Here is a 16,237-nt window from a genome sequence, read left to right as displayed (position 1 = left end):
ACCTTGTCAACTATCCGAGCTGCGCAATCCGGTAAAACCTGTTTCTCAACTCTGCAGTTATTGGCTATTACTGCATTTTAAGTAATATTCCCAATGAGAAAGACAAGAAAGTATCACCAAAGTTAACTTTAAAGAGACGAAGATATATTTAAGGTTATTCTGCTGTTGAATATACAACGAACGGGAACAGGATCATTTTGTAGTATTTTTAACTGCCAGGCTATGCTAGTTGCTGTACAGTAGCTGTACTTTGAACAAAACCCAATGAAAATACCCAACTTTGATCGTGTTGGGCTCTATGGGTTCTAACTGGGCTATGTAAACGGTAAACGGTAGCTAACAAGTCAAAGTGTATAGAACACCGCAAGAGACGATCTCGTGCAACAAGAAACCGGCATTACCGCAAGTTCAGCGGGCGTTGTCTTGACGTTGAAAGTCTTGCTGGCGAAACTCTCGGTGGAAAAAATCGTGATTAGGCTTGGCACAGCATACGGCGACAAGGACAATCAGGAGAGCAATCAACTTGTTTTTCATCTTGATGAACAGAAGTTAAGTTTTGCCAACGTCTTGCTAAGATTACCGTCGCAAGGGGAGCTCGTTCCTCAGCCGACTGCAGATATGATGTGCACCGTACGAGAGTAGATTACCAACTGATAATTAGTATTTGCGTTTTTGCTTATAATGCCCTTTAAACCATAGTAGACAGAATCCCCCCATTGAAAAGCGTCCGCCGAGAAAAAATGGGGTTTGACCTGTGAACGAGGTTGCAAAGGGTGCCGCCGCGATCCTTGAGTGACGAATTCCCAAAAGAATATTATAAGTTCTCAAGTGGGGTTTTTGAAAACAATACAGATACAGATGGAGTAATAAGTGTTGTTTGAAAGTTTTGAAATTCACATTCCATCTGTAAAGGCTACTTATATACATTTCAAAAGAGCATGTAGTGTACGGCAAAGAATCGAAGCAACCTACCCCTGGGGAAAATCCAGTTATCCCACCCGAAAGAAGACATATTTCGCTTCGCCCAATCGCTGAAGCATTGAACATTGATGTCTTCGCTTAACAGCAGTATTAGGTAATTTCTTTAAGCCATTCTCTCGCTAACTCAAATTTTATCGTTCGAACATTTTTGTCAACAAAAGGACAGTTTTTGATCGAGATTTGGCAAACTCTGCAGTCTATGGCACATTTGATTTAAAATATCAATTAACAAATTAAGAGTAAAAGCAGAGAAAGCGAGAATTTTTTTCCCGAACATTGAAATGTTACCTGAAATCTTCGCTTTGCTGCGGCATAAAGTATTATTTAATGAAACACACTACTTCTATTCTTCTCCGAAGAATAACGCAAAATTTGAGCAGTCAGTCGAAGCTGGAACAATACTCCTGAAAACAACCTACACTGGGATTACTTGATTGACAGGTCTTACCCATCCTCTGTCTCTTTTTTCGCGTCATTTGCATTTTTCTGAGTGATGTTTTTCAATGGACGCTATTCTGTAACTGATCTCTGCCTGAGTTACACTAATCCGCCTTTTTCCCAGGTAAATGTTACAGATGTTTATCGTGCCACAGTTTATATCTTTGGCAATTTTGCATATTTCGTTAAATTCCTGAAATATTTCGAGGAAAACAAAATCATCTTTACTTCACCTCCCTGATTTTTGTTGAAAAAATATTAGATTACCAACTTAACCGATAATTGGTATTTGCGTTTTTGCATATAATGCATATGTACTGTGAACAATGGTAAACCAAGCTTTGATTTAATGTTTTTCAAACTCGGTATGAACGTTAACTAATCCCTGTCTGAGTTACACTTATCCGCCCTTTTCCCGGGTAAATGTTTACTGATTCACAGTTTATATCTTGGGAATTTTTGCAACATTTCGTTTAATTCTGAAATATTTCTTGCAAAACGAACCTATATTTACTTCACCTCCTGGTTTTTGTTATAAAAGATTAAAAGAGTTGAAAAATGATGAGCCGACGACTGATGTGTTTAATTGTTGCCTAGGAAAGGTTTCCGTGAGAACTTATAACTGGTCTGTAATCAACAGACTATTACAATTATGAGAAACTAATTAAGAACAGCTTGCTGCAACGATCATCTCTACCTCTACAGGAAAGAAAAATTCGATTTTCTCAAACTTTGCAGGATGATAAAGAGTTGGTTCATGCTTAGCGTGCCTATATCGAGTTATGAATACACGCGGGAATTCTGGATGCTTTAAGAGACCGAAATCGGTGGTAGCCTTTCCAACCTTCGTTCATGGCATTATTGGTACCGATCCCACTTTTAGGCCTCACGGAATGGTATGCAGTACATCAGCAGGAAAAAATTTATGACATGCGCAGTCGAACGGTTTCTCGGAAACACTTGCTCCAGTCAAATTATTGTAAACTTCTTGGCTGAATATCGTCTTCCAACGCGAAGTTTTTGGCCCATAGACATGAAAAGAAGGAAGAATGGGGCACAGCTGAAAGTTTTACCGTTTTAATTTTTTCTCTTTCGTCGCGTAAGTGGCAGAAATACGTATTTTTTTGCTTTTTTGCCGTCCTCAGCGGGCAGAGGCGGTGATATCGAAAAACCGAAACGGTGAAATTCGAGATTTGCCTTCTAGTTTCCTGGATAATGAAGGTCTAGAGGCCTAGACTGATTGCTCTTGAAGTTATTTCAACTTTTTCCCCGCGCGCCCAAGATATTGTAGTGGAATAAATATCGAATGCACTAAGCGCACGGAGACAGCTTGGGAGACGTTAAATTCGAGGCTACGAGAGGTGAGTTCACGCTTCATTCTTTCAGGTAAATGCAAGTAGTTACCCCCTGCTAGTATTGATTAGTAAGCCACAAAAACTGTTTGGTATTCCAGTAATGATTTTTTTCCAACATAATAGGCTCTTTCATTTTTAATGATCTGAATAAAGGTGGTCTTGTTTAGACATCCCGCTGTTGATAATATTTTCATGAAATTTTGGGAGGGAATTAAATTATTCAGTCTATTGTGCGTTTTATCAGTTACATCAGGTTTTAATAAACACTGCTCTGCTTTACATTCCACTATATTAAGTTACTTTCGATTCCTTTCAACCTTGTTACTGTGAAAATTATGCGGCTTACTTATCATGCTAGTTTTAAACAACAGCCCCATATGAATGATAATGAAAAACAATTATGTATGTTCAAATCCATTGTAAACTGCCGACTGTACAACTTCACAGCAATCATACATTATAATCACTCAGAAGTATTTTTATATTCACATTCACTGTAAACTGCTGACTGTACAACTCTACAGTAATCATGTATTACATTATAATCACTCAGAAGTATTTTGATATTTATGATCACTATTATTTACACTGCAATAATTTGTATTTTACAAATAGCTAAGACTCCTCACAAACTAATTACTTTACCTGAATCTCAGATAGAACATAGTTGAAGCACATTTATTTAGTATGAAATTCTTACAACTGAAAATAATCTTTTTACAAAAATACATTTTTAGAAAGAGCCACCCCATATTTGACTTTCATTCTTCTTGCATAGGTAACTGGGTGGTATTCATGTCCAAAGTGGATGGAAGATCAATGTTCAAAGACTGTACAATGTTGACAAACTGTTACCAAGGACATATGCCCTGGGTTTATTGATCTCTGGGCACCAGTTGTGGACACCTACAATGTGCTGCTCTTCGCCAGCTTTGTTGGAGTCATCACTCCATACATGGAAATCATATTGGCTACTTGCAAATCTTTTGCATAATATCAGTTTATTGGCCTCCCCCTATAGGATATATCAGTCTGCCAGTGTGGATGGCGAGACAACAACATTTGTTGGGGGGCTACAGTTGAATAAAATACTGAAAATTAGATGTAATGCAATGGGTGCCTTTTGGCTAGAAAGCAAACATGCATGCTGTAAACATCTCATGCAGGCCATAAACATGACTGTTCTATGATTTGTTCCATTTTTGCCATGAGAAAATGTATCCACAAGGGAATACCTAGGTTTCTTTACATTTTCATCATTTTCCTTTAATTGTCTTTTCAGCTTTGTGGAAGCAGATTTTGTCCGTCGTAGTTTGTTACCGACTTGTTTAGTTTTCAATTCAGTAGACTTCAAAGTTCTTTCATGCTTCTTTGCTTCACTTTGTAACTTCAAGACATCTTTCCTTAGGTCATTGTTAATTCTTCTCAAAAATACTGTAAATATGAAAATGTCGTTATTAAAAACTGTTCCTTACTATGATAAATAGGGCCTTACAAGTTTTATGAGAGTACAAACTTGTATTTTGTGTTATTTAAATAATAAATTTAAGGATAGAAAAACTAAAGTATACAGTGTGTTTGTGTGGATTTCTGAAAGTTACTGTTTCCTCAGCGGTCCGCTTATATCGATTCGAGATGTTGACTTGCTAATTTACAAAACGAAAGGCAGGCAAACCCTTTGGGGGAAAATGCATTCTCACAAAATTTACGACTAGACTAAAATTTGTCGGTCGCTTTTGGTTAAAAGGCTGTTTTTTTTTTTTTAACATGAACCTACGAAAGTACCTGAAGTACTGGCGTAATATAAAATTAAAAATAACCTAAATATCTATCTAATTTTGAACATTTTGCAATGGTTCGAGCAAGCAGACTTTTTCAAAAGAGCATTTAGCTGCGATTCAAATCTTGTTTACAGCGTACCCAGCTATGAAGGAGCCTTTTTTTTGTGAAGCGCTGATATCCAGTCCAGAGTTTGCTATTAAATTTTTGTCTGCCTCGGAACTCAACGTCCAACTCGATCGCCAAAATCGCCGCTTCAAGTTTGGTATTTTGACACAGCCGTGTCCTATGTGACCATACCATTTAGTTTGCTTCATTTTACAAACTTTTTAAAACTATTTTCCTTTTAAGTATTCCTTGAGCCCTTGTGGTGGTAATATATTATTACGTTAAATAAGTTTGAATTTAAAAATTTTAGTAACAACATCGAAACTCGCACTAATTGACATCGCCACGAATTTTTAATGTGTTTGTGGGAAAGCGGCTTTTACTGGCAATTCAAAAACTTTAAGAACCACTTTTTAGGAGATTTATAGACGGCTTGATGACTACTTGAGCAGACACTCACCTATACTTCGTCGTAGAGTTTGTATTGTCCTCTTCAGGCCGGGCACTTTCACACTGTAGGCGTTTACAGCCTCGCTCGAGTTTGTCGATTTTTTCCTCGCTCGACAGGTTTTTCAATTCTACTCGGACACTGCTTGCAGCTATTTTTTTCACATTTTCATTGGTAATTTAATTCTTTCTTCTTCTTTACTGATGGTTGATTTAACCGGGAAAAATGACTGCCGTAAACTCTTTTTCGTCCCATCAGCTCGACATTTTGTTGCAATTTTAAAATAATTTGCTTGACTGAGCTTGAATGTAAACATTAGCGAGTTCAGCCCGCGTATCCCTAAGAACAGCAGTTTCCCAAAAGAAAGTACTCTGCGCATGTCTCAAAAAATTGGGCATCAGGGGTCCAAGGGGGAGGATACCGTTCCGTGAGGCCTAACTTTTCCCGGCGATGCCTTTCAATGGGCGCGATTCTGTTTATTGTTATACATTGAACTCACTATCTCTTTTCTGATTGGCCGAAAGCGTACAGTGAATTTTCTAAATCAGCACCTGTGAAGTCATCTAGCTGCAGACTATACAATAATCATGTCAAGGACACTCAAGGTCACGGGTAATCATGTCATGTATGACTGCGGTGCATGATTTCTAAGGGTAATTATGTCAAGTTCGCGAGCTTTGTGTTGCTTGCCGTCATTGAAAAAGCAAAAACATGACTTCCATTTTTGTTTTTTTTCGTTCAATGTATAATAAATGTATAATGAAACAATTATTAGATTCGGTTTTTGTGATATCTAGAATAATCAAGGTCTCGGTAAGGTTTATCAGCCTCATTCTTCGGCTTCGGCTGATAACCCCTACCTCGACCTTGATTATTCTGGATATCACAAAAACCTCATCCAATTAATAATTGTTTACATTTGTTTAAAGGACAATATGTGCGAGATTCAAATGCAATATTATAGAGGGATTTGGCTAACGGAAACTACCTCAATTAAAGACCGATGATCAATTGCTAGGACTTGTCACTTCCCACAAAGTACTTGGTCTAGTGTTTCAGAATAGCTTAAACTGGAACAATCACTGTCAAAAAAGCCACTAACCGCCTTTACATACTCCGAGTACTTCGGAGAGGAGGCGTTGAGATTAAAGACCCAATTACTATCTATATTACTCTGATACGATCTGTACTTGAATATTGTTGTGTAGTATGGCACCACGCCCTGCCCTCTTACCTCTCACAAGAGGTAGAACGCGTACAAAATCGTGCTCTTAAAATCAGCGTACCTGCGCTTTAATATTCAAAAGCTCTTCAATTCCTAAACCTTCCTAGATAAAATGAAAGACGCAGTGAACTTTGCGTGAACACACTTAACAAGATCTCAAGAGGTGGACGACTTCTTCTCGTCTGCATATGCATTGGTTGGTACAGATTTTCAATTGATTTCTTTTTTTCATGCAGAGTACGTCCAGAGGAGAATGATAATTCACTTTTAGCAGCAGGACTCCAAGATGAGAATTTTTAAAACGGGGTAGAAGCTTAAAGTCGCGGCGTCGCTTTGCAACTGAGGCCCCGTTTACACGGGTCCGGACAAATTTCTGCACGGACAAAAACTCGCACGGTTCCACCATGCGTTTACACGGGACCGGCTGAACTGGACAAATTTTTGAACGGTCAAGTGTGCCAGTTTGGGACGAAAAAAGCAGGTCAACTTTTTGACCGGCACGGTTTCATGTGTCGTACTGACTCGTGTGGACTCGTGTAAACACCCGAACCGTGCAACTTTTTGCTCAGATAGCGCGGTTAAGGCCTGGAATCTAGTTATGTTTTGCCTGGCTGCTCAGCAAAAATGAAACATTTTGTTGCATTTCGTCCCTGGTTTGTTATATTTTGTTAAATTTAAGACAAAAGAAACAAACAAAAGCAGATTACAGATATGACGAGACGAGCGGCAGTAGCATGCATCGCTATTTTAGACGGATTAACCTGATTTTTTTTTTTTTAGTTTGTTTTGAATTCGATCTTTATTTGAGCTTCCTGACCCCTTGGTACGTCGGGGAAATTTCTCCTTGTCGTTATCAGGGTACTTTTCCAAAAAAGGTTTGGGTTACGTCTTCGTACTTGCTCCTGACCGTTTCTCAATCAACTCCTTCCCCTGCTTTTTTTGCTTTGTAGTCAATAACTACACGTAGCAACAAATTAATTTCTTCATCAAACCACGTAAAGTTCTTGTCTGCCGCCATGTTTGATTTGCCGCGTACTGCATCAGCTGCATTATGATTGGCTTAAAACATTAGCGATAACCAATCACAACATAGACGTAAAAACGCCATTTAAAGCCGCGTTTGGTCTAAAATTTGCACGGATCCGTGTAAAAACTGCTGCAATCTGTAACAGGATTTGCACGGACCCATGTAAACAGGCGGTCTAGGAACAAAATTCGTCCGTGCAAAAATTTGTCCAGACCCATGCAAACGGGACCTGAGTGAAAAACAGAACTGAGACGCCTTTTAAGAACCTGTTTTAAAGGAAATACTGCGATAGAACACCCTGTAAAGACTGTTCAGTTATTCCAACAGCATCATGTTCTACTCATTTGACACCTCTTAGTTTATGTGGAGTTATGAACTTACAGAAAATACTTTTAAGCATTTTCTGTAAATTTGTTTTTCTATCTTTTGACGTAGCTCTTTTTGGATAGTCCGCACCTACACTTTATTTCAACTTAGAGTGGTTATTTGGGAATTTTGTGTTAAAAAGCTAGGCCTTTAACTGAAAGATCATTAAGCTTCGATGGGCCTGTCTGGTGCTTTATGGCAATAAAGCAGTTGGCTTGAACGCCTCGACCGTGTACACTCCAATTTTATGTTTTCTCCTCCATGAGGTGACCGCTATAGCTACTGAAGAGATATTCAAAAGAGGATACCTGAGGCCGGCGGAAGAGGAAAACAAGACCTGGCCACGTTACAAGTTTAGAGTAAGAGAAACAGCTAATTAGCTACAAATTAACTGTTTAATTACCTGTTCAAATTAGGCGCATGTTACTTTACGTAAAATGACGAAACAGGTATATTAAAGCTCTGTTGCTTCAATTGACGTTCCCAGGGGAGAGGGGAATCAAAAGATTCGAGCAGGAAAACAACCCTTTGATGACGTTGTCTACAAACATCTCTGTGGTGTTTCTGATTGGTCAACGTTGCTAGAGTTACCGGTATGAACGTAACATGAATGAATATGAGACTTACTAATATATGCTAATTTATATCGACTGAAATTACCGACCCAAGAAGCGGAGAGATTGATTTTAAGATTCGTGGTCTGTTTTTCAACGCAGCGCCAAAAAATAAATATAAATATAAAGGTAAATATTTCTTGTTTATAGTATATGTCTAAGTCTGAATCCGAATCGAAATTAATTATCTAGAAAATTGAGCAGAAAAAATGACATTTTATCAGTGTTTTAAGCGATGGTATATTAAGTGCGTTTATCGATCGTAAAAGAATATTCAGTTACTTACTCGCAAAAGAAACAAATCAGTAATTCATTTATCAACTGGACAATGGGATAGAATAGACAGGTGTTTGCTGTCAATTTACTTTAAGAGCAGTAATATTTTTTGGTACTTTGCTTTTCGAACAAACAGCTTGTTTCCATGCATCGGAGAGGAACTCATTACAATACATGTACAAAGCTTAGCAGAAGGCATCTGGCTTGAACTTCAAAGCGAACACTGAATCTGTAATTTTCTTTTATGCGTGATGATCGACAAGAACACAGCTTCAATAACACAGCGAAATAAAACCAAAAGAGACGTCTATAAGTTGATTTTTCCAAAAACGTAGAGTCAACGTGGGCGTTAAATGCAATTGTTCTATAAACACAGCTGCGAACAGAAACCTAAGAAGTGTCAATCTGGAAAGAAAGAGTTTCAAAACACAAGCGAATGTGCAACAAAAAGAAGAGCAATTCGATTATGTAAGGTTGCACTTTACAGCATTTTCACTCACAGTGATGTCTTAATCATAAAAGGAGACAGATAAGGCAACATAATGGTGCAACCGTATGTTAGAATATTCTTGGCTTATTTATTGTTATCAACACTGTGTTTTCACGTTAAGGTAAGTCGTCCTTTTTTTAATCAAATCTATGGAGCATGTTTTAGTTATAAGTGTTAGTAAATTTTGTATGCACAGCTCATATTGTAATCGGTATTCATTTTTTCAGAACTCTGTTGATTCTCCGCCATCCGTTCCAGTCGAAGGTAAGAACAACATTGATCTTCGCCAAATCTTTTGTATAGATAACGAACGCTTATATTTACCCGCAAATCTTATTACCCTAGATATGGACTTAATTTCAAAACTATAACAAATTTAAATGCTAAGGGTAAAAATGCGTGTACAAGCTAGACAATTATAGAGACATGTATTTTAAGTACATGGCGTAATGACATGTTTAGTTTTGAAAACCGTGGTTTTCTACTTAAGTGTGATCAGTTGTTATGAATTTTGCTTCTTTCGTTTTCCATCTAGCAGCCTAAGAACCCATTTTTTTTTTTCAAAATAATTTTGATTAAATTAAATATCGCCTGCTCTCGTTTTTCGGGGGTTCCCAAGTCTAATTAATATGCACCATATTTTACATCCTCAAGAGACTCTGACATCCACGACATATTCGAACACCTTTTAGAGTGATAGTCGCTCCGATGTAAACAGGCTGTTATGGGGAAGAAAAATCAATTCCTGTTTGAAATTATGCATTTGTTAATTTGTCAACATATTTCTTTTGCCCGATTTTATTTTATATTTCATTTTAATTTAAATAGATTTTAAACAATCGATCGCCTCTCTTTCACGAGAGGCAATGGGAAACGAAACATTTTATGTGCGCGGCCTAAAGAGGTCATACACTTGAACACAATCATATTTTCTTACATTTCATTTTGTTTACATAGTTGTTATTGTGGTTTATTATATGGCTAGCTCCGTGAGCGGGTAAGATGAATCAAATCCTGCGCTGTGATTGGCTACCCGAACGAGCAAGATGGAGCTCGGGAATACCCGCCGTGTCCCGCAAGAAAAATTTCCCCGAAAGCCATATAATAAATCCTTTATTGATCAAGCTTGTTCGGTCAAGATGGCTGGATATTGGCCTCGTTCTTTTTTTGCGAGTTTATGGACCTCGACTCCGTCTCGGTCCATAACCACGTAAAAAAAGAACCAGGGAGCAGCAACTTTCTCTCTTTGAATGATTTTCAATTAAAATACAGCTTAAGTGTCTCTCCTCTTAAATATTACGGGATAATATCGGCTGTAAAGACCCTCCGTAAAGAAGTGGATGATCATGATAATAGTCAGGAGTACAAGCCTTTTTGCACTAAGCTTTTAGAGACTAAAAAAGTAAGCTCACTCGTATACAAAATTCTGACAAGAATCAAAGGCGAAGTTCCAAAAAACAGCCAAATGAAATGGCTTCTAGATTGTAGCTACTCAAGAAATGAAAATCTCGACTGGAGCTCAGCATACCTTTTGACATCACGATGCACCAGGAGTACCAAACTGATCGAATTCCAGTTTAAATTTTTGCACAGACGTCTAGCAACTAATGACTTTCTATATAAAATTGGGCTTAAGGCAAATGATAATTGCACCTTCTGTCAAGAAGGCCCAGAGTCATTAATGCATCTCTTCTGGACATGTCACGAGACATCTAACTTTTGGAAAAGAGTATCAGAATGGCTGCAAAGTATAAAACTAATGCCCAAAACCTCCACCCTATTAAACATTACAGCTTTTGGTCTGAAACCGGAAACGTCAAAATTTGCACTTCAAATTAACTATTGCCTTCTTTTAGCTCGACGTCATATCTGGCTAGCCAAATCTAAAGAAATGTCCCCTAACTTTGACCATTATTTACGCTTTCTGAAATCAAGGCTCGAGTTGGAGACAAAAAGCGGCGATATGGAAAAATGGGAACCTCTTGCAGAATATATACCTACTGATAGATAGCATCACTTCCTCTGAAGCGTTTGCAGCTATCAACTTTGCCAACCATCTCGTACATACGCTGTCACCTACGAGCTTTTCACAGCAATCTGCTCTTTATCTTCGCTCTCACATACTAGTAATGCTATACGTAATCAACCTAACAATACACTTGAAACACTTGTTTCGTTTTCTTCCCTTTTGTACCATCTTCATTGTTTTTTTTTCTTTTTATTGTAATGTGTTAGATTTATTTTTGTGGATTAAAAGGTGCTGTAAACACTATTAGTGTGAACATTGTAAGTATAGTATTGTAAGAATAATAAGTTTCGTCTAGTACAATAGTTAATGTCAGCTCTGTAAGTAGTTATTCCCAAGTAGTATCTAGTATCTAGTACTGTAATCATTTATTCTGTGTTCTGCAAGGCAATGACATGAAATAAAAAAATAAAAAAATAAAAAAATAAAAAAATAAAAAATAAAAAATAAAAAAAAAGAACTTGGCCAACATCCAGCCATCTTGACCTCACACTTGGTCAATAACCCATAGATATCGCGGCATAGGTTTTTAGTTTGCGTATGTATAACATGCACAAAGATAAAGTGAAGCATCAGCTCGCATCGATTCAAATCAATTTACTGACGATTTCATCCCTTCTAGAGATATACTGATACGAAAATTTGCCTGAAAATGACGCATTTGAATTCTTGCTTTAGTGATCTGTTTTCCTAGCAGAACAAACCGCTGGATGATGTAAAGCCGTCTTGAATGAAACCTTACCGAGTTTTCTTGTGAATTTGTTTTCAACTTCCACATCTGAATCAACATCAATGTACTCTATTTGAACAGTTTTGTCCCTCAGTTTATTTAGATTAACCTCATTGGCAAACGCCCTACGAAACTGTTACAATTCAATACATTGATGTGAGTACAGTTTGCATTGCAAGTAGAATATTGCTTCATTCATGTTTTAAAACTAGTTGAATGTCCTTAGTATTTTGTCATAGTCCTTCACGTGTTATGGCACGACTTTCAGGAAATATTCCACGCAGAAATGACCCTTCGCTGGATAATAAGCACCTTCAATCGATTGCCAACCCCAAAGATAAATTGAAAATGAAATATAAAACAGTCACTCATTTTCCCGTACATAGAGCGATGTCTTAGTGGTTGGCTGCGATATCAGAATCACTGCATTAAATTCTTACCGGAGAGAAAGACTTGGGTTGAAGCTAGAAAAGTATGTAACGCGTTCGGAGGAGATCTCGTCATTATAAGGGATGCAAACAAACAGTCGTTTGTTTACGATAATCTTGCTGTTGGGAAAACTCTCTGGATCGGCCTCAGAAGAGACGATAAGTATGATAGTAAACTTCATGTTAAACTAATCTATGTACTCTTTTAAAGTACGTTTTTGAATAGTCAGTTCAAATACTTCAGAACTTCCTTAATATATTATAATAAGGTAAAACTATCCAAGTTTACGGATGTAACCACACCGTACAAATGGTTTCCAGAGGGTACGCACGCCTAATACAAAACCAAGAGAGGATGAAATGGTAGATTGAGTTAATCCCCTTTTTAGATCTTTTTCCCGGGTAGGCACTTTCAAGTTACCCTTTCAAGGCCTGGGCAGGCCCTTTCAAGCTTACGTGATGGATGAAGCAACGTGTAAGGCGATTGAGCCGTCCTCGTGAGTAAAATTCGCTTCACAGATTGACTATTTTTCGAACTCCCTGGAATTTCAGAAAGATTAGTCTGGGAATAAGGTCTGTATTGTAGCTTAAATCTCTTGCCTCTCTTGATCATCTATTAGGTCTAACTCAAGAGTTAATAACTTGGCCATCGCCTTTATCTAAAGAATCAACCAACAACCAACATGGCCGACGAAGAGAAGTGCACTCTGACTAAACTAATGGTGCATAAGAATCATTAAATTTGTTTTCTTTCTTTCATTTTGTCTCTTTTTTGTTTGGATTCGTACCTATCTCAACCATTTAGCAACGTGTTTCACTGGGTGGATGGATCAAAAGTTCAATTCAAGAACTGGGTTACTAGAGCTCCCGACAGCCTGAGCGAAAAGTGTGGAGAGATGACAGATTATGGTTCATTTCGAGGAAAGTGGAACGACAAGCATTGTTCATCATCACAATCATTTATCTGCGAGATAGGTTCGCCATGAAATCCTTTTGGTCTTGTTTACTTTTTATTCTTATACGATTAAAAAATCGTCGAAGCCACGACACATTGACTGATATCTACTATGCCGTTTGTTGGAAAATTTTCTGTCAGTTTACCCCACTGCGAAACTTACGGACTGGCTAAGAGTCTGGGATCGGATAACTCTGCCAATCGAGTACTGAACTGATGTTCTGGATGGGGTGTTAGAATCTCTGTCTGATCAAAAATTGTCAGCCCATTTCTTAACTATCAGTATTAGTTATTTTGCATGTCAGGTCTCTGATGTCAGTGAAAAAAAAAAAAAAAAAAAGGTGGGGGGGGGGGGGGGAGGGCATTTTTCAGCTGAAAATTAATTAAAACTGTATTTCTAATTGTTAGCTATCAATTTTAAGTCCATTCGCCGATTCTACATATAAGTTGTAATTATCTCTTGCTCTTCCGGATTACTTTGCAGGCATGACTCTCAACAACGTTTTCAAAATTTTCCCGGAGAAAATACTGGCTGGTCATGTGATTAATCGTTTTAGAGCGACGAGTGACGTTGAGTGCTTGCTGCGATGTCAAAGATATCCCGGATGTAATTCGATAAACTTTGTTCGCAGTTCCTCAGAATCAAAGGGACACAGTGTCTGCGAGTTAAACAGACAAGTAGATGGAGTTTTGTCTGGAAACCTCCATACGAAAGAGCAGTCCTCTTATTACGATACAATTAATTAAAGTACTCCTAGCTGGATTTTAAATATGGTGTCGATGCGAGTTGCTATTTCACATTTTTTGAAAAAATTACATTGACCTGTGAGGACTGGCAAACATGACAGAGCAGTGGACTTAAGGTCGCTTCTCATTCTCAGTGGCGTCTTTGATGGGAATGGCTCATTGTATGTCAGTAAAAAGCGAGACCCTCTCGGGGAACAAATACGAAGGTTAGAGATGAAACAAGACAAAACAATACTGGTATCTCGCAAACACCCAGTTATTGTCAAACAAGATAACATAATAAGTTATCGTAGCAACGAAACAGCCTGTTAAAGACGCCTTTAATTTGTGCTTATAATTCTCAAACGGTTGGTTGAAAACCATTTTTGTTAGCGAATTTTAATACACCTTTTTGTAAAGTTAAAAAAATTGCTGGTTTTCAGTGTCACGCAATTCAAAATAGATCAAAATAAAAATCAAAACCGGTCAACAGAGAAATTCCAGAATCTGGGAAATGAAAGAAGGTAAATATGCAAAGACTCTCGCCAAAATTCTGGTCACAGCAATTTTTCTTATGCGAGATATGCGGAGAAATTTTTTACCCAAATTTATAGAGATTTGTATGGAGACGCCATGCTGGGGCCCATCCATATGGGCACCAACATGGCGGCCGGAAACCAACAGAAACATCTGTCACTGAGTTTTGCTACAAAAGCGTGAATTTATCCCTCGAGGAACCCTAAAACATTAAAATAATACTTTTTCTAAGACGTGAACTGTTCAGATAGCCAAGTTCCCCGAAATAAGTCACTTTTTTAACCATCATGACAGCTCTCTAGGCCGTCATGTAAATGCCGCGTCACGCAGAAGCTTGGAAATTCAAGCGTAGTTTATCACAAAACCAACAACCCATTCGGAGCGAAAATTTTTATGAATATTAGTTTTCAGCTGCTCTTATACATCATTTAAGTAAAATCTCAGGAAGATCAATAGTTTTGTAGTTCGAATTTTAGTGACGTCATGTGAAAACCAGCTATACGGTAGCATGTAATAATAATAATAATAATAATAATAATAATAATGATGATGATGATGATGGTGATAATGATGATGATGACGATGATCGTAATAATAGTAATAATAAAAATACTAATAATGAATTTTCGAAAAAACCCCACAGTTTTTTGGTATTTATTTTTATTTTTGAAAAACGTTGTATCTCAACATGCTTATCACAATTCGCTGATAATAATAAAATATGGTTTTCACCGAGCCTTTTTTAAATTACAAACATGTGCACTTGTTTTGAAGGGGTCGCAGTGCTGCTATGGTAACCTATGATGCCATAAAGATGACCACAGTTCGTTCATGATTGGGCACATGCGCGATACACCAAACTCGGAGTATCGATCCGCAAAGTGAAACTGCTGGAAAGTTGTGAAAATTGTTCTCACACAGGTTAAGATGTCAGACAAGGGTGAAATAGGCCCGTGTCTTTAGGGGCTCCGCTTGATTTCATTTGGAGATTGGGGATGAGTAAAATGTTGGGTAGCCAGGCCTGGTGTAAATAACGCCTGGAACATAAATGACAGAGAAGCTCAAGAGAAACACACTGTTTTTGCCTTCAAATTATGTGGCGTGGAAAACCTAGTCCAGGAGAAAAAACTTTATCCAACGACTCAATACTAACGGGACTATCAACGGCTGCATTCACAGCGATAATTCCGCGCTTTTACCGCTCAGCCGGTGGAGTGTCGACGAAGTGCCCACGTTTCCTGGCCGCCATTTTAACTCCTCCAGTCTGCGGAAGCATCACTGCATTGTCTTGGCATTATCTTGTTTCTAGTCCGATCAGACAACAAAGACTGAAGTGTGTATCATGTGCAAGTGTCAGAGGAGCGCTGATTATGGTATTCAATGGCTGCTTGGTTCCATCTTTTGCTGTGGCATTGTTGCACTTTAAGAGGAAGGCAAGTTTGCAAAAGCCAGTCTTGACTGCCTTCGTTGATTTCTGTTATGCGCCTTACTATGGACGATTTAAGCTGTACTTGATTGGACTTGCTACGTTTCAGGCCGTTTTAGGGTATGGACTGGCTGGTTGGGTCTACACAGAAGAGTTAATTAACAGAAAAAATATTGCTAGCTGAGTAGCAAAATCGAACAAACTAGCAGATAACAAGTAAGAAAAAAAAAATAAAAAAATAAATAAAAAATAAAAAAATAAAAAAAACTAATGAATAAACAAAGTGATGGGTTGAATCAAAA

General features: G+C 37.9%; 1 protein-coding gene and 1 pseudogene across 2 annotated transcripts; one reads left to right on the top strand and one right to left on the bottom strand.

The window, feature by feature from the left end:
• Positions 1 to 3,002: 3,002 nt before the first annotated feature.
• Positions 3,003 to 5,288, bottom strand: LOC149117879 (uncharacterized; annotated as a pseudogene). Its single transcript, XR_016203168.1, has 2 exons — positions 5,122 to 5,288; positions 3,003 to 4,208 (listed from the first exon to the last, which is right to left on the bottom strand). The product of XR_016203168.1 is annotated as an uncharacterized LOC149117879 (transcript).
• A 3,454-nt stretch (positions 5,289 to 8,742) lies between these two features.
• On the top strand, positions 8,743 to 16,237 carry LOC149117878 (collectin-12-like). The gene is made up of 5 exons (XM_089286885.1): positions 8,743 to 9,228; positions 9,335 to 9,371; positions 12,250 to 12,454; positions 13,097 to 13,266; positions 13,731 to 16,237. The coding sequence occupies exons 1-5, from the start codon at positions 9,160 to 9,162 to the stop codon at positions 13,991 to 13,993; spliced, it is 744 nt and encodes a 247-aa protein (XP_089143011.1). The 5' UTR covers positions 8,743 to 9,159; the 3' UTR covers positions 13,994 to 16,237.

The sequence above is a fragment of the Orbicella faveolata genome, unplaced genomic scaffold (assembly GCF_042242905.1).
Source record: "Orbicella faveolata isolate gen_17 unplaced genomic scaffold, um_ofav_v1 contig_1, whole genome shotgun sequence".
Taxonomy (NCBI): Eukaryota; Metazoa; Cnidaria; class Anthozoa; order Scleractinia; family Merulinidae; genus Orbicella; species Orbicella faveolata.
Note: the sequence above shows the minus strand (reverse complement) of the source record. Positions and strands in the feature narration are given on the sequence as shown.